The following is a 26,373-nucleotide window of genomic DNA, read 5'->3' as shown; positions in this document are numbered from 1 at the left end:
TCTGGGTCTTGGGGTCAGTGTTGGGAAGAGGCCGAGGTGGACTTAGTGTTTTAAAAACTTGCCTTTATATCACTTGCCCTCCTCTTCCCCTTTCAACTCTTCACTTGCTAGTCTATTTTTAGTTAGATCAACTTCTGACTTTGGATAGTTTCCTTTTACTTCTAGGTTAATCATTATCTATTCCTTACCATATCTGATGTATAAATGAATAGCTGTGGATTGTGATAGAAATTTCTGACAGGTGAGCCCCTGAGAACTCTTGAGGACTTTGACTTTTCAGTTTTCTTTGCCACTTTCATGCTGAACTTGAGACAGTTTTGTGTCTTTTTCTATTTGCATATTCTTTTAGTTCTGTAGTTTGATGATTCATTGTTGGTTACTTTTTTCTTTACTGATTTTATTTTAATCCTTACCTGAGGATGTTTTATTTTTATTGATGTTGAGAGAGAGAGAGAAAGAGAGAGAGAGAGAGAGATCAGTTGCCTCCCGTGTGTACCCGGAGGAGGGATTGAACCTGCAACCTATTGGTATAGGGTGATAGGATGCTCCAACCAACTGAGCCACCTGACCAGGGCTTTACTGATTATGTTTAATTACTTTCTTTAAACAAGTCAGAGCATCCTTAGCTTTTAAAACCTTATGTCTTTTTATTATGAACTTTTTATATTTTCTTCCATCTTTCCCAAAAAGACTATGTCATATTCTCCTTTCATCACCAAATGCTCTGTGATCCTCTCCCATGTGCTTTCTATCTTCCCTACCTCATGGAGATTAAAAATATAAAGGTAGACTTCTATGATTTAATGGACCTCCAACATATGACCTCAGGTTGTTCACTTCAGTGTTTATCAGAGTGATACAGTGTTGTCCTGCACGGTTTCTACCATAAGCTCTAATTCCAGACCAGCAGCTTCTTCCTTCTCTGGATGTGCAGTCACTCAGAGCAGTTTCTGATGCTGCGTGGTGGCCACTGATACATTCATTTCTTAAGGTAATAGACCATTAGAAGAATTAGAGATCGTCTCATTGAATTCTTTCTTGGGTGGATCAGTTGAGGACACAGAAGCCTCAAAGTCTATGTTAACAAAACGAGGATAAGAACCCTCGGTCTCCAAAATGCACCTGACTGGATCAGAATTCCTGCATTCTTTTCTTTACATGGATTCATTTGTCCATACCACAGAGCAGGAATCTCTTCTGGGAATTGGTTATAATTGACCACAATTTCCCATGGAAAGAATGTTACAGTATGGTGGTATATTCCTGAACAAGTAAATTATAGATTTGACAGGCAACATATTGAGCATAGGTCTGTAATAATCCAAAAATTGTGCCTCACACTCCAAGTCCTGTAAAATAGACCAAGATGTGCAGGCTGGTCAAATACAGTGTTAAGCTCTGTGCCCCAGAGCTGGTGGAGACATCCTGGGGTGAATTTCTGGCAGAGGAACATCTGCCTGAGCTCACTGGGTTGAACCCAGAAGGCCCAGCAGCCCATCCCTCGAGCAGGGAAGCCCCTTGTTAGCCAGACAACTAATCTGCCACTATTCGTGTTCTTTGTAGTTTGGGATGGATGGGTGGCTATTATTACTCAGTTTTTAAAAGTTTTCCAGAATATTCCATGTTGAGTGAAAACAGCACTGTGGAAGATTGCCTTTTTCATTTTAGAGAACATTCCTCTGTGGACCGCGGCCATTGGCTGTCCAGGAACAGGTTGAACACTGAAGCTCCTCTTTCTGATGCACAGGCAGCCCCAGTTAGCAAATTGTGTCCTAAAAACACAAAAGAAATGTAACATTGTAAGCGACAATTATGTTTTTTCAACATTTGCAACTTTAAAAAATACCCTTGATCTTGGGAAAGCCAGTCCTCAATGACGAGATTTGCATCCTTCCTTCCTTGGCTGGTATTATAATTCTCTTTCTTTTAGAAATGATGGCATTAGAAGGTGGTCTATTTTTTCCCCCTCTTTCCAGTATTTTTCCCTGGGAGAGAAAAAATGTAGTGCAACCTTTGGTTGAGTCCCAAAATTATTTTTGATGTTGATCTGGTCGGTGAAATCTCCAAATCTGTTAATCATTTCTATCAAGTATGATCTTATGTGAATAGCAACATGACAATAGGACCTGAATTAACAGGCAAATTGTAATAAGTACTCATCAGGGTTTTTTTTTGTTTTTGTTTTTATAATTTAGAACAACTTCACTAGCTGTGTTTGGACAGCTAGACTCTTTCAGTGCAAGTAAGAGATTTCTTTTAATAGATTTCTATCTCTTGGGCAGTGGCTTTCTGAGCCATTCCTCCAGGCTGGAGCATGTATTCAAGGGGGTTGGGGAGCTGAGGGCCACTTTTCCAATGAAAAAGCACATTCAAGTCACCACTGGGTTGACTTGTTTCTAGACAATCTATACATTTCATTTCAAAGTCTCAAATGAGAGGAAACTAAGGGTGTGAGATTTTTACGTTTATCTGAAGGAGACACGGGTTTTAAAAATGCTTGAGAAATGCTACTCCAGAGTTTAAGTCATTCTGTAAAAAGTAGCCTGAGCCCTCTGCTTGCTGTTGGTAGGCAGTACTCCTGCGCACTGGGAAAGTGTTCAAGGCGCAAGTATCTCTAGGGTAGATGGGGAGAGCAGCTAGCCAGGAGCTGATGGGGGTTGGAATTCACGCATGCCAGTGCCTAGCTGAAAGCCTGGGGGTACTGGGAACCCCAGGGAGGGTCTGAAAACCAATCAGGTGAAGAAAAGGCAAGAGTCACTTGGGGAGGACTCTGAGCCTTAACCATGCTACTCTAGGGATGCCTGGAGGGACCAGAAATGGAGATCTGTCTGGGGAATGGCTATGACAAGAATCCATTGGCAAATGGTGGGGGGAGTTAGTGCCCATATATTTCAGCCCCATAGCAGGAGCTATTTCCCCACTGTGGGGTGAATAAGGACTGCCCTGGTTTCCCCAGGCTGATGGGGGCTGAAAGGAGGGTCATTGAGGGCTGCTGAGAGAGTGGGGTAGGGCTGGTACTCCCCATGGGGGAGACGCGGGGGCTGAGGACGATGAAGAACAATTGTGCTCCTCGAGATACACCATAAAGAAGCCTTTCCTACCACCCCGTCCCTAACCACAGCTGGGTTAACCAGTGCTCAGCCTCTGTGTCCAAAGACACTACACCATCCCTGACTTGGTTTAGCATGCTATCATAATATCCTTTAATTCAATACCTTTAAGGAATGTTCTTTTGGCTTTCCTCTCTCTCTTCCTTCCTTTGCTCTTACCATAATATTTGACATGTAGTAAATACTTGTGATGATTAATGTCATGTGTCAACTTGGCCATGGTAGCCAGCTATTGGTCAAATACCAGTCTGAACATAGCTGTGAAGTTATGGATTAGAGTAACATTGAAATCAGTAGTCTTTGAGTAAAGCAGATTATTCTCCATAATTGAGTGGGCCTCATCAAATCAGTTGAAGGCATTAAGGAAAAAACAAAACAAAACAAAAGAACAACTGAGGTCCCCTGAAGAAGAAGGAATTCTACCTCCAAACTGTTTTCAGACTTGAATCGCAACATCAAATCTTCCCCGGATCTCTAGCCTGCTGGCCTACCCTGCAGGTTTTGGATTTGTCAGCTTCTCCATCCAGTGAGCCAATTCCTTAAAATAAATCTAGATGATAGATAGAGCTAGAGATAGAGCTAGAGAGAGATAGAGATAGGTATAAACATATATATGTATACACACATATATCCTACTGGTTCTGTTTCTCTGAAGAACTTAAATAACCATTTTTAAGTTTAGTTAACATCCATCACCATACATAGAAAATTCTTTTTTAAGATTTCACATATAAATAAAATTGTATGGTAAATTTTTTCCACTTTTTGACTTATTTCACTTAACAAAATGCCTTCAGAACTCATCCATGTTGTTGCAAATGGCAAGATTTCATTCTTTTTTTATGGCTGAATAATATTCTGTTGTATGTAAATATAGTAGTCTCTCCTTATCTGCAGTTTCACTTTCTGGGGTTTCAGTTACTTGCAGTCAACCACAATCCAAAAATATTAAATGGAAAATTCCAGAAATTCATGTTTTAAATCCAAGCTGTATGTGCTACCTGCTTGTTAGTCATTTTGTAGCTGTCTTGGTTATCAGAGAGAGAGACCATATTTATATCACTTTTATTACAGTATATTATTATAATATTTCATTATTATTATTCTCTTACTGTACCTAATTTATAAATTAAACTTTATCATAAGTATGTATGTATAGGAAAAACATAGTACATACAGGGTTTGCTTTTATATGTAGCTTCAGGTAACCACTGGCGGTCTTGGAATATTTTCCCCACAGATAAGGGAGATTAATTCACTACATTTAATTTATCCATCCATCTATCCATGGAGAGGTAGGTTGTTTCCATATCTTGGACATTGTAAATAATGCTTCAGTGAGTATAGGGGTGCATATATCTTTTCAAGTTAGTGCTTTTGTTTTATTCAGATAAATACTCAGAAGTGGAATTGCTGGATCATATGGTTGCTTTAATTATAATTTTCTGGAGAATCTCTATACTGCTGTCCACAGTGACTGCCCTAATTTACATTCCCACCCACAGGGACAAGAGTTCCCTTTTCTCTGTGTCCTTGCCAACTCTTACTATTTTTTGTCTTTTTGATAATAGCAATTTAAAAAGGTGTGAAGTACTATCTCATTGGGATTTTGATTTGCATTTCCCTTGTGCAAATTCTTTAAATTCTTTAAAATTATAACATCCTATGAATAATAATTTAAAAAATTATTATTTAACATCTGGGACTTTACCATAAAGTAAGTCACTTATCACCTGTCAAAGAAATGTATGTATTATCTCACATCACAATCAAATTTCTTGTGAATTTAAGGGGTAGCTAAGAGTATAAAAGTAAATCATAAAGTGGAAGAAAATACTAAACATTTAGAAATATCTGGGTGGGGTTTTGGCAAGAGAATAAAGTGCTTTCTAAAAGATTGGTAATCAAGAGGAAATATTTGAAAAGTTGATTCTTTTCCCAGAAACAATGAAAATGGTACATTAGACAAAAGCATATAAATATGAAAGTGAGAGAAATTGTATGTAATGCATATAACAAAGGATTTCTGTCTTTGTAAAGAGCTCTTTCAAGCTGAGAAGAATAAATTTAAGATTCATCCAAGATATAAATGGCATGGACAAAATATTTACCCAAGAGGAAATCCAAAGGAAATATTTGAAAAAGGAAGAGTTCAACCCCATCAGTAGGGAAATGCAAATTAAAATATGATGCAACTTTCATTTACCATATTATTAAGATATTAGTGAGACTAATGTTGACAGTGTATTGTGAAATGGGTTCTTTCAAACAAGGCCAGAGGAAATCTTAATTGCAACAACTTTTCTGGAAAGTTCTTTGACAGCGTCTATCAAGAATGTCCGATGTTATAATCATATTTCTGGGACTCTAGCCTAGGAAATTAATTTGGTTAAAGATTAATCCACAAAGATATTCAACAGACTGTTATTTAATTGCAAAACTGGAAACAACTGAAGTGCCTAAAAGTAAGGAAATGCTGTAAGCCATTTACCTAGTGATCGGGCTATAAAGCCATCAAATGCTGATAAAGAAGGGATTATAAAGCTCATGATGCTGACAGAATAAAAAAGCAATACTTAATATTGTATTTATAGGTAGAATTCAACTACGAAAAACTGATATAGGAAAAAAAAAAAACCTTGAAAGAAAACATAACACAATGAGAAGAGTTATAGGGTTTTGAGTCTTTTTATGAGTTCGGCTATTTTTCATTTCTCTGTACTTGGCAGTTATCTTCAATTTTTAATTTAATTCAGGTGGGCTGGGTTTTTCTAATGGGCCATCTCCTACTCTAGGTATTGAGGATAGGATGGCAGATAAGACAGGAAAAGGTCCCTGTTTTCATGGAGTTTTCCTATTAGTGGGGCTGATGCAGTAAATAAGCTCATCACAGATTGCAATAAGAACCAGGAAGGATGGGGAGCAGAAGATCGTATGTCAAAGGCAGTGTGCGAAGATTTGTCTTAGGTGATGTCATTGGAGCTGAGACCTGAAGAATAAGAAGGAAAAGAAGAGCAAGAGCTGTGAGGGGGGAAGAAGTTGTTATTTAAAAGCTATAAAAGAGACCAGTGTGCCTGGGGCACTGGGTCATAAGAAGTGAGGTTCAAGAAGTGGGAAGAACCCAGACCGACCTATTAGCCTCTTAGGTCATAATAACAATTTAGATTTTGTTGATTCTAAATGTAATTGGAATCCATTGAGCATCACTCTTCTCCTAAGCAGGAGACAATAAAGTATCTCAAGACTGAGGAAACAGCTTGATGAGGACCCACTTACACTGCCAATGTAAGAAAACAACTCAAATTCGATAAGAATTATATGGGAGGATAGCAGAAGAAAAATGTCCTGTGATTAGGGACACTGTTTTTGTTTTGTTTTGTTTTGTTAATCCTCATCTGAGGATATTTTTCCATTGATTTTTAGGTAGAGTGGAAGGGAGGGAGGGAGGGAGGGAGGGAAGGAAGGAGGGAGGGAGAAGGCGGAGGAGGAAGGGAGATAGACATTGATGTGAGAGAGATGCATTGATTGGTTGCCTCTCACACAACCCTGACGGGGCCAGGGATTGAACATGCAACTCAGGTACATGCCCTTGACTGGAAGTCAAACCTGTATCCTCTGGCTGATGCTCTAACCGCTGAGTCAAACGAACCAGGGCAGGACACTGATATCTTTGACATGATGCTCCAGATGGGAAACCCCAAATAGGGTATTTTTCTTCCTTACATGACTACAGTCAAAGTCTAAAGTTGTGATCATGCTTATACTGTGATTGAGGAATTAGGCAAACGTCTCGATGTCTAACCCAACTAAGAAAGGCTGTGAACTTCCCCCAAATATCATGCTGATATGGGAAAGAACATTAGACTCTCATATGATAAATATAGGACAAGATAAATCATCTTTATTAGCAACTGCAGAAGTTAAGTTGGACTATATAAATCAGTAGGATCCTGTCACTCACTGAGATTCCAGTGCATGAATTTGTGTGCAAACTTGTCCTTCTTTTGGGTGCTCACATATCTAAGCACAACTCTCTCTTTTTATCGATCATAGATAAGATAACCCTAATATTACTTATACTGAGAATTGGGACGCATGCTCAGAGCAGCAGAGGGCTATAAAACCGGAGGGGTCTTGAGAGATCTTCTCATTTCCTGACATCATCATATATCAGGCGGGGAATCCAAGATATGGAGAGATTGAAAAACTTGCCTGACGTCTTACATGGGGTTCATGGTAGAGGGGGGCTGAACCTCAGGTTTCATCTAGTGCTAATTTTGGACTCAGGACATTCAGAATGACTAATGCTATAATTCAAAACATGCCAGAATCTTCCTAAACAGAGCCCTGCACAGAATCTCCTGTTAGGGTGGTCCCACTCCTCAGTGAGCAGGATGAGACCTTCTTGAACGGGGAACCTAACTGCCACTTTGCATAAAGGCACTGTTTTCCTTTGTTCTGAGTATATTCCTCCTATATTTTAGGATCTGAATTTCCTTGGATACAGCCTGGCAAATACAATTTCTAAAAGTCAAATCGCTATTAAAAAGCTTGTTTGCCCCATAAGTTTGCATTTATACTGCCCATATTTTATTAATGCTTTCTTCCTCTATTCTGTTTTTGTTTTTTGTTTGTTTGTTTGTTTGTTTGTTTGTTTTTTACTAATAAGAAAGGAAAGTGCTTTTAAATGCCCATCTGATGAGAAAACAAAGTTTTGAAAAGGAACAGAAGGAAAAAAATAGATCTTTGCCTGACTTTCTTTGCTCCTGTCTGGCTTTGCCTCACGACCACGACTATTGGTTGTCCTGGCTTCTTTCCCGTTGCTGTGTTTTCAGATTCAGCACACTGATGAGCTTGAAGTGTTCATTCTGTTAATTCAGAAGCCTGCAAATGATGAAGATTACATACTCAGCAAGTCAAATTTGAGAGCCTTCTGAAATTAAAAAAATATTTTGTGTTTACTAGCCTGCTCTAAAATTAGGAATATTGAATCAACTAATGTCTGGAAAAGAGGAGAGGTATTTGTCAGAAATTCATGTAACACACTAGTCAATAGATATTTTGTCATGTAGACCCAAAATGGAGGAAACCTAGGAAATGTAAAACCAACATATTTCCAGTCGTCTAATTCAAAACGACAATTTCTCAAGCAAATATTTGACTTTTTAATACGAAGGGCACGTAAATGCAAATTGATAAATTTAGTTCGTTTTTCATAGTCTGATAGATTTCACATTTCTGGATACCAGAGTGTGCTTGCCATCACCTGTAAATATGGATGAAAAGTTACTTTCTGGCTGATTGGGAATATGCACATCCATTGGTTCCATGTGGATAACAGATGTCTTAGCTTTTACAGACTAATTGGCAAAAATGGGGGAAAAGGGATAATTAAAGGGGTGGGAGGAGACACAGGGAAAGTGCAATCTTCCTTGTGGGGAAAAATCTAATAGACCTCCTTATTACGGATAATTACCTCCTCCTTCAGCTTCATTTGCTATCTCTTTCCGTAGGACTCAAGTAGAATATAATGGGAAAGTATAAAATAAAGAAACCTAGGGCTGGACTAGTCTGCTAACAACCAGATTTATCCTGTCATGGAATATTCTAGTATAATTGACTCATTTAACAGCAGTTTTAAAAAAGCAAACTATGAACGCATACGTCTAATCTCTAATGGCAACTTATGTTTTAATTGGCAACACAAGGGTTCTATGTTGAGTATGGTTGACATAAATATGGTTTAATTATATACCCAATGTGACCATGTAGTGGCTTCGTGGGAAATGAAAAATGCAAGGCTGAATATACTGTATGTTAACTATACATCTTAGGCTCTTGTAATTTGCTGTTTGTTCTCTGTTAGTGCTATAGTACTGCCAGCTGACCTGGAATAAATGAGAACATTTTGCAGATGTTTGAAGCTGTTATCATCAACAAATTCTCAATTTTGTTAGTGTTTCCATTGTGCAACATTTAAAGTAAGGTGTCATTTTCTGTGTCTTAACCATATTACCCAGGTCTGTGCTATTCTTCTGATTTATACCTTTCACTTTAAACTGAAGGTAATTTTATAGCCTGTTAAAGAGTCAGTGAGTGTCCATATTATTTCTTGATGAGAACTATTATGCAATCACTTTTATAAGAAGCTAGTATTGCTCCAAAGAGAAAGTATCAGGTTAGGTACTTAGAAGTTTACACTTACAACAAAACTCAGATAACCTGAAAGATAAGAATATTTATTCTTGATCCAAAGCCCATGCTACTGACTTTTATTGGACCACTGGTCTCCTAAAATAAATAGGTAGAGTTTGTTTTAAAAATATTAAATGTTTTAAAAGGTAAATAGGACAATAGAGATCAAAATCTCAATTGTTAGTTGATTATTAATTTCTTTCTGTTGTCTTAGAATTATGTTTTATTCACAATCTCTAGAAAATGGTGAGATGGGAGAATGGTTTTCATCCCTATTCAAGAAAAAAGTCAGCTTTAGTAAAATGGAAGCAACATTGCTTGAGTAATCTAACGACCATATTAATTCAGTCACTTGATCTTTTTGAGCCTCATTTCATTATCTATAAAATGGAGATAGTGACAGGTAACACCCACAGTTGCACTGGGAATTATACGCAATGATAAGCACACGAGAAACTAACATATGTCGAGTTATTGAGTACTTTACGGTTGTGTTCATTCAGTGGGCCCATAGTCCTTAGTTGCCTTGGTTTCCAGGTTAGGCTGCTCTTGGAAATAGAAAGCTCAAGGAGACTCTGATGAGGAGTCTAGTAACAAATGGATTGACATTGTGTGTCAGGAGACTTACTTCAGCCTCTAGAAATATGAGGTTGAAGAACAACCACAGTAGAGTCAGTTTGTTTATATCAAAAAGAGTGTTCCATATTTTATAATTGTGAAAATCCATAAATTATAAACTTATACAGTCACAAAATGTTGGGACCATATGAGACTTCAAGAATTCTGGATCCACTGCCTCCCCCAGTTTATTTTTTATTTTCAGAGGAAGGCAATGAGAGCCTGCGAGATTAAACATCTCCAACATCAATCAGCAAGTGAGAGACAGAGCTGGGACTGGGGCCTCCGTCTTTCGCTGGCCTTTATCCTGACCATCACCAGACACCACCCTGCTGTGGGACTGTCTATCTAGGTTCTAGTGTGAACAATTAAAAGAATAAGAACATTGAACTCACCGGGCAGAACAAAAAGAGATCTATTTCCTTGTCATGCCTTTTAAATGGTCTGTGTACCCTAGTTCATTCAGTTATTTCTTTATGGGTTTGAGATATATTTTGATTATTTGCATAGAACAACTAGCTTTTTATCCTCCAGTAGGGAAAGACATAGTCCCTAATATTTAAATAGTACTTTCTATGTACCAGGAACAGTTCTAAGGACTTTACATAGATTAACTAATTTATTCTTCATAACAGCACTATGAAAAGATATATTCTCCTTATATTTCATGTAAGGAAATGTAGGCACAGAGGGGTCAAGTAATGTCCCAGTACACAGAGCTAGTGTTATTTGGATTTGAAGGCCTTAGGTGAGGTTGGAATTGGAAGACTGCTAGAGAGATTTCACTTTCAGAAGACATCTGTGTGGATGGATCCTCATGATATGAAATTCATTATGCAAAGGATGTGACCTAAAACTCAAATCACCTAGATTTTATATATCTAGTTCTACTGAATCCCAGTCAATCTAGATTATAAAGTTCTACCACAGTACATAAATATCAACCACAGAGTATATTTATATTGATCACCTTTGAAATAAACAGAAGAATGAGCTGTTATGCCTGGTCCAATGTTGATAACAAAATAGTATTTTTTTAATGTTTGTATTTGTCTTAACACATAGGAGTGAAAATATTTATGAGGATGATATTTTACTAGTCAAGAACAATAATCAGAAGAAGATATCATTTCTATTAATCAACATGTAATTTTTTCTTTCTTACCCACTTATATAGGAATATTATCTATATTTGCTCTTATATTGGTATTTGAGGTTGAGTATATTAATTCCCACTTATGTATTGAATATGTTCTAGGTATAAAATTAGCTCCAATTTGACTAATTAGTCATTTAAAGACTTCTATTTGAGGAAAAATGATTGCACAGCAAAAATTTGGATATTCAGATAATTGAGATAATTGTGGTAGGGGGACAGTTATAATTTAAGAAATGTTTATTAAAGTATAAATACAAAAAGTGTATTGATTATTGTATTATTTTAAAGCAGTGGGATTAAATAAAATTAAATAAATTGCTCACAACCACTGGACTTTTCTGGCTAACAGATATTTTACATCCCAACAAAAGTACTGCACCACTTGAACATATGAGTTACTGTGTGTGTGTGTGTGTGTGTGTGTGTGTGTGTGTGTGTCAAGAGGAGAATGTGGAGGAAACTTGGGAAGTAAACAAATTAATTTAGCAAAATCTAGTTTTTGAACGTTTTATTTCAGTAGATACATGAAATTCTACAATTGATGTGTTTTGCTTTATTGAATAGATATGTTCATTAAAGAAAATTGCCTGAAGGTCACGGTCTATGTTCAAGTGACTCTCATTCTAAGATGTATTCTTTAGTAAAGGGGCAAGTATCGTGGCTCATCAGTGCCTCAATGTTACTATGAGAATATCAATAATGTTAAATATCACAGAACATGCATGTAAAGAATCACACTATTTTGTTTAGAGCTGTGGATATCTATGGTTAGGTTTGTGTTTAACACATTCACTTAGAAGATTAAAGGAGAAAGAGTAAATGAACAGAATAAACTGCATTGTTGGGTTATACCGCTGCTGTAACCACACTTGAATGTTCTGCCAGTGATGCCAGACAGCCCCCTTGGTTGCTGTGTTACTGTATCCTAGTGTTCCATGGGAGCTATTGATTTAGCAATGAGCTGATTAAGCTTAAGATGGAAGGATTTAGACTATGGATGAGAAAATGGTTTTAAAATATGACAGCAATAAATTCACAAAAATCCAAGGAAAGTAAGTGATGATTAGGCAACCTGTTTAACAAAACAACATAACTGAGGGGGGTAAATGTGTTCAGCATGTGTTTATCTAGAGCTGTTTATTTAATCCCTCCATCAATTTTCATGAAGATTGAATTTCTATACTTAAGTATTATGAAACGAATTTGCATGATGTCTTGTATCTTAAGGCTTTTTTGCCTTACACTTTTCAGGACTGAAGTGTGTATGTCTTTTGTGTGACTCTTCCAACTTTACCTGCCAAACGGAAGGAGCATGTTGGGCTTCAGTTATGCTAACCAATGGAAAAGAACAGGTGATAAAGTCCTGTGTCTCGCTGCCAGAATTAAATGCTCAAGTCTTCTGTCATAGTTCCAACAATGTTACCAAAACCGAATGCTGCTTCACAGATTTCTGCAACAACATAACATTGCACCTTCCAACAGGTAAGGGGTTTGTCCTTGTTCGTTCCAAGTTTACTTTTACTCTTGGGAAATCATACACATGGTAGAAATCAACCTGTTCTGTGTTCCTTTAAATAAAATCTGTTTTACAGCCCCGCCCCTCTTCCTCTTTGGACTAGTAGTATTGTCTCAACACTAGCTGAGGTTGATTTTTAAAAATTGTGCAAGACTGTCAAAACATTGACAATACATTATAATTTTGAAGACATTTGTCTACGTGAATTACATTTTTGGAAGTGATTATGGACCTAAAGTAAATGTAAACTTTAATGGATTCTTTTAAAGGAAAGACACTTCAATGTACACCAAGGAACGAAAAAGAAGAAAAAAAAGAGCAAAACTAAAAATTGTAGATTTCCAAATGTTATGGAGACAATCTTTCTTTATGACTACCTTCTGCATAGCTTCTTTATGTGCCCACATTCATGTAAGAACATTCATCAGCTGAAAGATATTATTGTTCAGATACATTCCTACCTCGTCCCAATTTCATGGTGTTTTATCCCACCGCTTTACAAAATACTGAAAACCTTAATCTCACCTTTTATCAGAAATCTGGGATCTGAAACTTTGGGGGATATTAAAGAGCAAGTAATTAAAACTAAAAGCTAACTTATGACATGAAAATGTCATGTTAGTGAATCTTCTTCAATATTTATTAATACAGTAATATTTCAGTGCTTATTGATGCGTTAATGTCTATACATAGATAAATACTCTTCTTATAAATTAACATTTTAAGGTACTGTTATCCAATCTTAGGTGTTTGTATATCACTATATCAATATTTCACTATAGTATTTTAACCTATTTTTAAAATAAATTGGCTGGCCCCCATTTTTTACTGAATAACATTTATTTTACTCAGCACCTTGGAATTAGTACCACAAATGAAAAGCCAGTTTACTTGCCATAATTTAAAGATAACTACATAAATAGACAGACAAACATTTCTACTGCATTCCAGTTAGGTATTTTGTTTTTTTTTTTGTTTGTTTGTTTGTTTAAAAGAGAGAGATGAAACTTTTTGATACATTATCAGAAAAACTAAGACAACCAGAGAAGAAATCATCATGTTACGTACTGTCGTGTTTGGTTTACCATTCCGATTCGTCTTCAGAACCTTGAAATGATTCCTGTGCCACCGCGGGTGCTGGCCCAGCTCTCTGGGAGAGACTGTGTGGTGAGACCTCGCCTGTACATTGCAGTCTCACGAGTCATACTTGGCATATTTCATCCTTTAAAGCCACTCGCAGTCTTGCTTTTGGGACTTCACTTACTCAGTCTCAGATTCCACGGACTCCTTGGTTTGGCAGTGATCTTGTATGTATTCTGGTAACTTTTTTCCTTTGCGTTTTCTCCCCTGGTTATCTGTGGACCAGAGATACCCTAAAGTGAAGACTTCCTATATTTGCTACTTGCCTAATCCATGACCAAGATCCAAAAGATTAAGGAGGGAGAGGGACATCTTCTCATTGATTTGTGGCAGTGGCCTCTTAAAGGTGCCTTCTAAATAATGAATTACCCACAAGACCACATTCTGCCAGTAGTAGGGGCACAGGACAGTACTTTCCCTGCAATAAAAGGGCATGGGGGACGAAACGGCTCATGCGCAGTTGGGCAAATTAAAAGTACTTAGTGCATCTGGTATGTAGGTCCTTCCCAGGCCAACACAGACAATCTACTGCAGTGGTTCTCCACCTGTGGGTCGCGACCCCTCTAGGGGTTGAATGACTCCTTCACAGGGGTCACCTAAGACCATCGGAAAACACATATTTCCAGTGGTCTTAGAAGCAGAGACAACGCTCCTCTATCCGTCTCCAGGAGGGTCCGGCCACATGCACATATGCCCACGTACAACATGAGGAACTGTATTAAAGGGTCTCAGCATCAGGAAGGTTGAGAACCACTAACCTACTGAGAAGCTTATATCCTACCCTCAAGTGGAGTCAGGAGTCAGTCTTTCTTTTTTAAAAACCAATGTTATTGTGGTCTAATTTAGATATAAGGAAACACACAATTTAAGTGGACACTCTGATGAATTTGACACATATACACACCCACTACCACAGTTCCATGACCTCAAAATGATCTGTCAGTCCCCCGCATCATTAGAGCCAGATGACTGACCTATTTTCCAACACTGTTAATAGATTTATTTTTCCTGGAGTTTCACAAAGAAGGAATCATATGGAACATATTTTGCATTTGGTTTCTCTCACTCAGCATATTTTTGAGTTGTATTCATGTCATTGGGTGTGTTAGTAGTTTTTTTTTTTTATCTCTGGATAATATCTCATTGTATGAATATACTACAGTCATTTTTTATTTTTTTATCCATCCACTCATTGATGGGCAGTCAGGTTGTTTCCATTTGGGGACTGTTACAATAAATAAGCTGCTGTGAACATTCATGTGCAAATCTTCAGATTAATGTTTTCCTTTTCTTGAGAGAAGAACCTAAGAGTGGCCTTGCAGGGTTACATAATATATAACTTTATACATATGATTCCAAATAGTTTCCGACTGATGATACCATTTCACATCCTCAACAGAAAAGTTTGATAGTTTCCGTTGGTCCATATTCTTGCCAACACTTGGTATAATCAGTTTCTTCTTTTTTAATGTTAGTCATTCAAGTGATTATATGCTAGCATTTCCTTGTGGTTTTAATTTGCATTTTCCTGATAAACAATGGTATTTAATTACTTTTACATGTACATATTGGACATTTGTTTATCTTCCTTTATAAAATGTCTACTCTTTTTCACATTTAAAAAATTGTATCTTCTTATGGTTGAATTTAAGAGTTCTTTATGTATTCTGAATGTAAGTTCTTTATCAGATGTATATATTATGACTATTTTCTCCTATTCTGTGGATTGCCATTTTGTTTTTTTGAAGGTGTCTTTTGCAGATTAAAATTTGCTGAAGTCTATTTAATCCTTTTGTTATCATGGTTCACTGTTTCATGTCCTAATTGAGAAGTCTTTATTCAAAGGTTATAAATATTTTCTTTTATGGTTTCTTATAAAATTTTTAACATTTCAGATTTTGCATTTAGGTCTATGTTCAGCATCTTGTTTATTGTAGCTTTATCATAAATATTAAAATCAGGTCTTGTGACCCCTCCAACTTTGTTCTTTCTCAAAATTGACTTGGTATTTTAAGTCCTTTACATTTCCATTTAAATTTTAAAATCTGCTTGACAAGTTTTACAAAACATGTGCGGAAATTTTGATTACATTGAGTTGAATATATAGATTAATTTGAAGAGAATAGTCATGTTAACAACAATAAATCTTTTGATTCATGAACATAGTATGTTTTTCTATTTATTTGGTTTTTCTTCAGTTACTCTTTGTGGTGTTTTGTAGTTATCAGCAAACAGATCTTATACATTATTCATCGAATTTACTCTATTGTATGTTTTTGGATGCTATTTTGAATGGTTTTTAATATCTCAATTTCTAAATGTTAATTGCTAGTATATGAAAATTAATTTTGTATAGTCACCATATTTCCTACAATCCTGCCAAAATAACTTATATTAGTTCTACTACATTTTTTTTTCAGATTTTTGACATTTTTATATATACAATCATCTGTGAATACAGAAAATTTTACATCTTCCACTCTGATGTATGCATTTTATTTCTTTCTCTTGCCTTTTTGCACCGGCCAACACAGCCAATATGACTGATAGGAGAGACGAGAGTGACGTTCCTTGCCTCCTTTTTCCTGGTCCTGGGAGGAACGCCTTCACTCTTTTATTATTTAGTATGATGTTATTTCATTTTTTTTTATAGATGCCTGTCATTAATTGAGGAAATTTACTTTTATTCCCATTTTAGGGAAAAGTTTTTTTTATCATGTATAAATATTAAATTTTCCAAGTATTTTCAAGAATTTCTTAAAATTATCACATGATTTTTTTCTTTTTTAGTCTATTGATATGATGGATTACATTAATTGATTGTTCAAATATCATTCATAATAGGGAAGATATGTGTTGTCAATCCAGTAAATAATCTTATGTGAGATTAACCGCATTCCTTTTTTTTTTACTTAAACTTAAGGATGCGTTTCTGTTTAAGGCATTGTGCAGCAAATTGACATGAAATTGAACAGGACTGTATATGCAGTCGTCTGTGGCAGGTTGTTCTCTCTGTGAGGCAGCACTAAGTGGTTATTAGCTGTATTTGCAGCAGCAGCTGTTTGGAGAGGCTTTGAGGGTCTCCAGGCTGAGTGCTGACCCAGCCAGTGCCAAGAAGGCTGCTGTTTCAGTGTCATCAGTGAGTGTGACTGATCTCCCTTGCTCTGCCTAGCAGGGATTTGTCCATTTTAAATGTGATCACATATATATGATATATATCTAGGAGCACTCTTTAAAATGGATGGTGTGACATTTCTACAGTACTTAATACTCTGCATCATCTTTACGGGCCAAAGAAGGAAAGGTTGGGAGGTGATAGAAGAGGCTGGAGAAAATCTGAGGCTTCCCTTTGAGGGAAGCCAAGTGGATTGTTGCCCCTTTGGCTCATTCATTCACCACCCCAGACCGTGGGGCCATTTCTGGATAGCTGTCTAGATGTAAGTACAGTAACTCAGTCTTGTCATATTTCAGCTGGTCCTCTTGTGTCCTTCGATCCTGTGTGTAGTATTGGGCTCCTGCTTCATTTCTTTGTGACAGTTCTTACCTTGAATACAGCTCGTGACATTTTTTCTCCTTGCTCCTCTCCCTGCTGCTTCTCTCGCAACTTGGCACTTGGAGAGCGGTAGGAGCTCACTCTTGCCCTCCGAAAATGGTCTTACATTTTAACTCACTCCAAAGGCCCCAGACTAGTGACTTTCATACATGTTTCCATTATGACACACAGAAAGACATACAGTTTATATAATTTTCTCCAACTTTCATTCACATACAACTGAAACAAGAAATTTACAAATATTCTTACCATTAAAATGAGTGAGGTGCTCTATGCTCTTTCATTAAGTAAAACTGTTGGTCAGACCCCACTGATAGGTTATGTTTACAGTTTAAGAAACACCATTTTAGTTGATATTTAAAATGTGGTGATTTTGACCGGCCAGTGTAGCTCAGTGGATTGAGCATCCTCCCATGGACTGAGAGGTTCTGGTTCAATTTCCAGTCAGGGCACATGCCCAGGTTGCGGGTTCGATCCCCAGTAAGGGGCGTGCAGGAGGCAGCCTATATATGTTTCTCTCTCACATTGATGTTTCTATTTCTCCCTTCCTCTTACTCTAAAATATCAATAAAAAATATAAAAAACAAGTATTAAAATGTAATGATTTTAAATGGAACAAGGACAATTAATATTTTAATTTACTAGTAAAATATCTATTAAAAACCTAGTTAATATTTTAATTTTAAATGTTTTTCTTTTAAATGGCTTTTTTAAAAACCTTCTTAGTCATTCACTTTTTGTTTTTTAAATCCTCACCCAAATATATTTTCCCATTCATCTTCAGATAGTGTGGAAGGGAGAAAGAGGGAGAGAAAGAGAGACAGAAATATTGATGTGAGAGAGACACATCGACTAGTTGCCTCCTGCACAACCCCAACCAGGGCCAGAGACTGAACTGCAACCGAGGTACATACCCTTGGCCGGAATCAAACTCGAGACTCTTTGGTCATTGGGCTCACACTCTAACCTCTGAGCCAAACTGGACAGGGCTCAATTCACTTTTTTTTTTATCCTTACCAGAGGACATTTTTACATTTATCTTTAGATAGAGGAAGAGAGAGAGAGAAACATTGATGTGAGAGAGACACATTGAGTGGGTGCCACCCACATGACCCCAACTGAGGCAGGGACAAACTGCAACCGAGGTACATACCCTTGGCCGGAACTGAACCCTAGATTCTCTGGTCCACGGGCTGATACTCTAATCCCTGAGCCAAACTAGCCAGGGCCCCATTCACTTTTAATACGAAATTGGGTTAGACATAAGTCTAATTAACTCAGATCTTTGTAAGCAGTTTTTGATTTAGATTATATTAAGTTCAGTCACTTGCCCTTAAAGCATACTTTCTTCTCTGACATTGCATGTGGGTTTAATTTTTAGAATTTATTAATTTTTTTTGATAGAAGTAATTTTATAGTTTGGTAGAAATACAACAACTTGCTCCCTTCCCTGAAATGTATTGAAGTAGATATCTCTGATGTCATTGGAGTGACCTTCCAAGTTCGACTGTTACCACAAATATTTCGAGGATTTTTTCTATGTAAAACTTGAAAGGCAGCAACGATTTCCAGAAACAGCCATTTATTTGACTAGGGCGTTGAGTTCATGTCTCTACTAACAGCAAATATGTTATTATTGTCACAAAACAAATAGAGTATTGAATATTGAAAAATTAAATATAAACTATGCAAATCAGTTAAATAACAAAAGCGTATGTAGTTTATGTTGTGTACCCTGAGTCATTTCTTCTTCCTCTTTACTTTTAGACCAGATAAGAATAGCTATCTTCAATTCCAAAAATATCTGCCCACCTTTCTGGATCCAGTGACTGTTCTTGCTCTGAATCCAGGGACCTTTGATCTAGTGCTCTTAGGTCTCATTAATACAGGAACCCATGCAATTGCCCACTCCTAGCTTTCTCTGAAATTAGAACAGAAGTCATGTTGATGGGGGAAAATCCACCTCCAAAAGTAAATGATGTATTCTTAACTCTTCAAAAATACTTCCGTTTCATCCTGGCTGGTGTAACTCAGTGGTTAGAGCATCTCAGGCTTTATTCCCAGTCAGGGGACATACCCAGGTTTCGTGTTCAATCCCTGCTTGGGGCACACATATGGAAGGCAACCGGTCAATATTTGTCTCTCTCTCCCTCACCCTTTCTCTCTCTCTCTCGAATCAATGAAGGAAACATATCCTCGGTGAGGATTATATATATATATATATAAAAGAATATTCCCATTTCAAAAATAAAAGACTTATTTACTACAAATAATGTGCACTTTTGGGTGAGGAACACCAGGTAAGGTAAACAAATACTAAGTGAAAAAGGTTTATTCACATAGGCAGATGTTTTGGGGTATGTTCCTATGATGGGTTCTGTCTGTGAGCCCTCCATAAGTTCTTCTCACAGTTCCTTCGCTGATTATACCTTCTGTATAATCCCCATGCCTCTTAAACTCTTGTTCTCATTTCTGAATCTCTGATCATTTCTGTCTATAGCTTCTGTGAGTTTGAATCTACTGTTTTTTGACTCTGTGGACTCATATTCTTGGTGGCTGCTTGCTTGGTGTGTTTTGTGATTTTTGATTATGAGGTCATGTTTTAAGAAACCATATCTGGAGGAAACATCTGAAACCTGTATTTCAAATGTGTTTCTCCAGAGAAGATTTACATTAGCTTCTGTCAGATTTTTGGGGTGCTGTCTTGATTAAGTCCTTTTTGGCCAACATAAGGCATGGACTCTGGCTTTCAGCCAGCCTGCACTGTGGTAAGTAGCTCTTGAAGAGATTGTTTTCTCTTCTGTACCTGAAATCAGGGTTGTGACAGACAAATAGATGAATATGTATACTGTCTCTCTCTGAACACCATGTCCTACTTTGGTTTGTTTTCAATGTAATACCATTCAGAGTTTCCATATTTATATGAGGATCTCTAATCTGACCTTTTACTATTTCAGGAGCCATTTTAAAAATTTTTTTTATTGATTTTTTTTTTTAGAGAGAGAGAGGAAAGGGAGGGAGAGGAGAAATATCAACGTGAGAGCAAAACATGGATCAGAATCAAACCTGCATTCGGCAACTTTCTGGTGTACAGGATGACGCCCAACCACCTGACCCACACCGGCCAGGGCAGGAGCAGGTGTTTATATCCTGATCTGATTCATCTGGTAAACTAAGCACTTCACCACCAAGAGCCAGCTGGTGCCTCCAGGGTAAATGGCAGTCCTGGTGCTCCAGCACCTCTCTCAAATTTGCACTTTATTTTTCCTGCTGAACAATTCTTTTATTTTCCCACCAGCTTAATCATGGCATAGAAAAAAGTTTTTCATTTATAGTTTATTCAGCATTTTTGTTTGTGCTATATCAAGAAGGACGTCTGTGGACATTTAAGTGTAACTTGCAGAAATGGAAATTCCAGGACAGTTTATTTTTGAAATGATGCTGGCATAATTATCTATCCATCTGGAGGAAAACAGGGCTGTACAACAGTGTCATACCATATACAAAAATAAATTACAGCTCAATTAGATATCTAATTGCGAAATGCAAAACAATTTAAATGTCAGAGGAAAGTTTAGAAAAAAAGATTTTTGTGACTTTATAGTGTGAAGGCTGTTCTTAAATAAGACAGGAAATCCAACTGCTATAAAAGGAAAAGATAAATATAATTGACTACATGCAAACTAAAATAAAAACGAATGATAAAAGATAACATAAATAAAACCAAAGATAAATTAAATATGAGATAGAAATATTTGTAGCATATATGACTAGAAAAATGGTAACTATTTATAAGGTTGGTTCTATGACTTATTAACAAAAAGACTCAATAACGTCACCAGCCTATTATGTGAATCAGTGAACATCCTTATTATTTAAGACATTATCATCTAACTTCCTGATACTTTTTTTCTCATGTGTGTCTTTTTTTCCTTCTTCTAATATGGAAAATCTCGGGTTTTGCTACTAAGAATCTCAAGGTTCAAGGGAAGCTTGGGCTTATTATTAAGCAGAGCAGGAAAGAGAGAGAGAGAGGGGAGGACAAGGGGGGGAAGAAAAAGGAAGGGAAGGGAAAGGAAGGAAGACAACATGAAAACAAACAAAATACCTTGTTGCTGAGAAGCTGTGAACGTAGCCTGACAATCACATATAGTTTAGGCGGGAGTTTCCATTGCCTGAGTGGTACGGAGACTCTCCAGAGGAAACACTTTCTTTAAGGTATTTCTAGCTACTAGTTCCCACAGCTGCGGGCCAGAAGACTGTAGGAACTCTCTAGAGGAAGGCTCTTTAATATCAGGTCTGAAAAGACACCACAAACACTTGGCAAGGACATGAGTAGTACATAGTGAAGAATAAGTGCCCTGAGCACACAGGGGTGCAAGACAGCATGAGCATGAACCGCAGAATAGAACACAAAGGTTTCACATGTTAGAATTATTACACAATAATTGTAGATCAATTACCGTTCTAGTTAAAGAAGAGGCAAGTTTGGAAATATTTTTAGCAAGTAGGAAATTGTACATAAGTAATATACTTTAATAGCAGAACAAACCTTTTTTAAAAAATTATTTTCTTTATTGATTTTTTTTTTTTTTAGAGGGAGGAAGGGAGAGGGAGCGAGAGATAGAAACATTGATGAGAGAGAACATATATTGGCCACCTCCTGCATGCCTCTCACTGGGGATTTGGCCCACAACCTGGGCATGTGCCCTGACCGGGAATCGAACCAGGAACCTCTTGGTGCATGGGTCAGTGCTCAACCACTGAGCCACACCAGCCAGGCCAGAACAAAACTTTTTAAAATTAAAAATATAATAACAAAAATTTACAACTTAATGGATAGGTTAAACAATAATTGCCATAGCAATAACTGAAGAGATAAGTAGGCATCTGAAATACAGGTCAGAAGAAAATCTTGTATATAGTATAGAGAACACATAAGGGAAAATTTGGAAGACAGAGCGACACACAGAGGAAAGCACAGGAGAGTTTAACCTGTCTTTCTGTCTTTTTTCACATAGTCGTCCATAAGGAGACATGAGAACGAATTAGTAGTATCTTCAAAGACAATAGCTCAGAGATTTCCAGAATTGATGTATACCAATCTACAAATCCAAAAAAGTTAGCGAATATGAAGAGGACAAATAAAAAGGAATCCAAATCTTTTGTTGTTGTTTTTTTTATCCTCACCTGAGGATATTTTTCAATATTTTGTTCAGATAGAGTGGGAGGGGGAGAGAGAGAGAAACATTGATGTGAAAGGGACACATCGAGTGGCTGCCACCCACAAGACCCAACCAGGGCCGGGGACAAACCGCAACCAAGGTACATGCGGGAACCGAACCTGGGTCTCTCCAGACCACAGGCCGATGTTCTAACCGCTGAGCCAAACCGGCCAGGGCAGGAATCCAAATCTTGACATAGCATAGTAAAACTACAGAATACCAAGGACAGAGGGAAATGCTAAATTTGACAGACAAAAAGGTAAATGAAATTCAAAGGAGTTACAGAAGAACTGAGATTATTTAAATAACATAAAGTAAAAAGAGAAACAATAGAATTATATCTTCAATATTCTAAAACAAAATAACTGGTAATCTAGAATTTTGTACCCAACAAAAACAATCTTTAAACAATGAAGTAAAGGAAAAGATGTTTTCAAAGTAACAAAAATAGGTGTTTAACAATATCAGACTCCTTTAAAAATGCAATTCTAAAGGGTATACTTCAGGCATAAAGAAACTAGCAGCAAAGTTCTGACATGCAAAGAGGAATAAGAAGGAAAGTGATAAATATGTGAATAATTGTAAAGAACATTAGTCTTTTGCAACAGTGTTTTGTGGGGTTTTAATAAACATGACAAAATAGGCTTTTCATATAAAAATAGCATATTATATATGTCAGGAATGGTTTAAATGAGTTAAAATTTTCTAGGGGCCTTGTTTTGTCTAGGTCCTAAAAGAAGGATAAAGATATTGTTCAGCTTTATGCTCTAAATGTACCTGTTGTTATTTCTAAGTTAATTCTGAAAGCATAGACTGTGACTCTGTTCCCTCTAATCTACAATAGGTAAAAAAGGAATAATTAAGAAAAAATCCAAAAGAAATTTAAAAAAAAGGAGGAGAGAAAAGAAAGCACACAACATATGTAACATAAAGAAATTTTCCAAATATGTCAGTAATACTTAAATGTAAATAATTTAATGTAAATATAGAAAGTATTTTAGTTAATAAATAAAGATTATCATATGGGATAATTCAATTTAATTTTTTTAATGTGTCAAAAATGAAAGTGTATAGAAATGTTGAAATTATTGTGATGGAAAAGATAGACCATGCATATATTAAACAAACAGAAATATTGATTTGTTTATATTAAGAGCAGACAAAATTAACTTTAAAGGGTCATTTTATAATGATAAGTGTTTCAATTTACCAAGGGATTCTTAATAAATTTAAATTTCTGTGTGCTTAAGAATATGGTCTGAAAAACAAGGCAAATATTTACAGGTCTATAAGGGGAAATAGAGAAGTCCACGATCTCAAAGGGAGAGTTAATATGTCACTGTGTTGGTAATTGATATAAGTAGATTAAAATATTAATAAGAGTGCCCCAGCCGGTTTGGCTCAGCAGTTAGAGGATCGGCCCACAGACCAAAGAGTTGCAGGTTCGATTCCAGTCAAGGGCACGTACCTCCATTGCGGTTCAGTCCCAGCCCTGGTCAGGGTTGTGCAGGAGGCAAACAATCAATGTGTCTCTCTCATATGGATGTTTCTCTTTTTCTCTTCCCTCCCACTCTATCTGAAGATGAATAGAAGAATAGCCTTGGGTGAGGATTAAAAAAATTTAGTAAGACTATATAAGGTTGAAACATGATTAATAACATCCTAATTTTTTTAGAAAATTATAATTTAACAAATCTGAACAGTCTTATGACATTAAAGAACTTGAGGAAGTAGTGTTTTAAATGGTAGTAAAAATATATACCCATAAAGAAAAATTTAAAGCCCAAGAGGCTCAAAGAGAAGGTTTTGCTAAACTTCTAGGAACAGATAATTCTTGTACAAACTCATCCAAAACATAAAGAGGAAACACTCCGAACTCATTTTATGCATAACCTTGATATAAAAACTCAGCAAAGACAGTATGAAAAAATAAATTATAAGTTATTCTCAGTTATGAACATGTATGTAAATATCCCAGCTTCATCGTGGAACCACATGGAAACAGGGGTTCTGGGAACCACAGTATGGGGCCAGGAAACAAGTGTTCTCTAAATCAGAATAATAGTTACCCTCGGGGAAGGGACAGCATTGTGATCATGTGAGGGCATTTCAGAGTGGGGGAAGGGAGACTGGAGGATTGGGAGTTTATAATTATTTCTGTACTCAACCTACATACATGTTTTATGCACTGTTCTGTATATTAATTATATTTCACAAAAAAAGAACAAAACATTTTAAAGTAATTTTTGAGTATAGTAAATTTATGGAAGTTGCACATTCTATTAACATCTGGACATGGTAGGGGAGAGCTATCTGTCTAAGGACATTATTTAACACTTTTCTTATAAATTTTTTTATTGACATGTTTTGTTGCACATGTTCTTTTTCTAATGAAAAATATCGAATGGATGGATCAGAGTTTACTATGACTATAAATAGGTATTTCAGAGACATCTAGTTCTTCTAATACCCATTTAGTAGCGGAACCTAGACCTTCAGCTGGTTGAATGCTGCCCACCTCGCAGGCAGTATATGCAGTTACCGTACAGGTGAGTGTGGCCACAGGACTGAGCTCTGGCTAATGAGATGAGTGGTGTGTTTCGGAGAACTTCTCAGAAGACTCTAAAGCAGACGCCCTGGCCAGTTTGGCTCAGCGGTTAGAGCGTCGGCCTGCGGTCCGGAGAGACCCGGGTTCGGTTCCCGCTAAGGGCACGTACTTCGGTTGCAGTTTGTCCCCGGCCCTGGTTGGTCGTGCGGGTGGCAGCCACTCGATGTGTCCGTTCACGTCGATGTTTCTCACTCTCTCTCCCTTCCTCTCTCTCCCTCCCTCTCTATCTGTACAAAAAATGGAAAAATATCCTCGGGTGAGGATAGAAAAAATAAAGCAGAGCTGGCACGTTACTACGCCACCCTCCAGCACACCGCCTGCAAGTCAAGGATGGAGCTGTAGCAGCTGCCTCGGACCGCGGGGATAATGCTGCACCATAGGGATGGCGACAAGGGAGATGAAGGAGCCTGACTGAACACTTCATGGAGCCATGCTCTAGCACTGGACTCCCACCTTCCAGTTCCTTTTCATTCTTGTCTTTTTTCCCCTTTATTAATCTTAGAGAGAGGAAGGGAGAGGGAGAGAGAGATGGAAACATCGATGAGAGAGAACATCGATTGGCCGCCTCCTGCATGCCCCGCACTGGGGATTGGGCCCACAACCTGGGCATGTGCCCTGACCCGGAATCGAACCAGCGACCTCTTGGTGCATGGGTCGACGCTCAACCACTGAGCCACACCGGCCGGACCCAGTTCCTTTTACATGAAAGAAAAAAGAAAACTTCTGTTTGGTTTCCTCTGTTATTTGTAGTTAAACCCAATTCTAATGAAGGCGCCAACAGCAAAACAGGCCATCCAGAGTTTTATCTACTTATTGTATTTGGCCCACAGACAGGTTTTGGTTGATTGACACAGTTTCTAAAAAATAAAAGTGAATTTTTTATAGTGGTAAAAATTAAGTCGTAATATGAAAGTCCTGATGTGTGGCTTGTCCTGAAACATTGGGAGGTTTGGCATCCTCGATGTTTTTCTCTTCTTACCAGTGTGCTGAAGGCAGAGTGACTGGCTCCTCCTTACTGCTCCTGGGCTTTCCCTCATGCATGCATGCATTCATTCATTCATTCATTCAATATGTACTGAGCGTATAGCCACTGGCCTGAAGTTCTCACTATAATAGTTTAGCATAATTTCTATTTTAAGTATAGTTGTGTTATTCTGTCTAATATAATTTTCTACTTTACTTTTCTGCCTCATTATTAAAACATATGCCTTTTCCTATGTGAAGGAGTCACATTTTGTGGCTTCTTTCA

General features: G+C 37.2%; 1 protein-coding gene across 3 annotated transcripts in view; it reads left to right on the top strand.

The window, feature by feature from the left end:
* Window positions 1-26,373, top strand: part of ACVR1C (activin A receptor type 1C) — a 79,443-nt gene that overhangs the window by 25,534 nt on the left and 27,536 nt on the right. For all 3 annotated transcript variants that reach the window (XM_036254229.1, XM_036254232.1, XM_036254230.1), the window contains exon 2: window positions 12,334-12,564. In XM_036254229.1, coding sequence (XP_036110122.1) covers window positions 12,334-12,564 — 231 coding nt within the window. The remainder of the gene's footprint in view (window positions 1-12,333; window positions 12,565-26,373) is intronic.

This window comes from Molossus molossus, unplaced genomic scaffold (assembly GCF_014108415.1).
Source record: "Molossus molossus isolate mMolMol1 unplaced genomic scaffold, mMolMol1.p scaffold_m16_p_11, whole genome shotgun sequence".
NCBI lineage: Eukaryota > Metazoa > Chordata > Mammalia > Chiroptera > Molossidae > Molossus > Molossus molossus.
The sequence above is the reverse complement of the archived record's forward strand: the minus strand, read 5'-3'. Positions and strand labels throughout refer to the sequence as shown.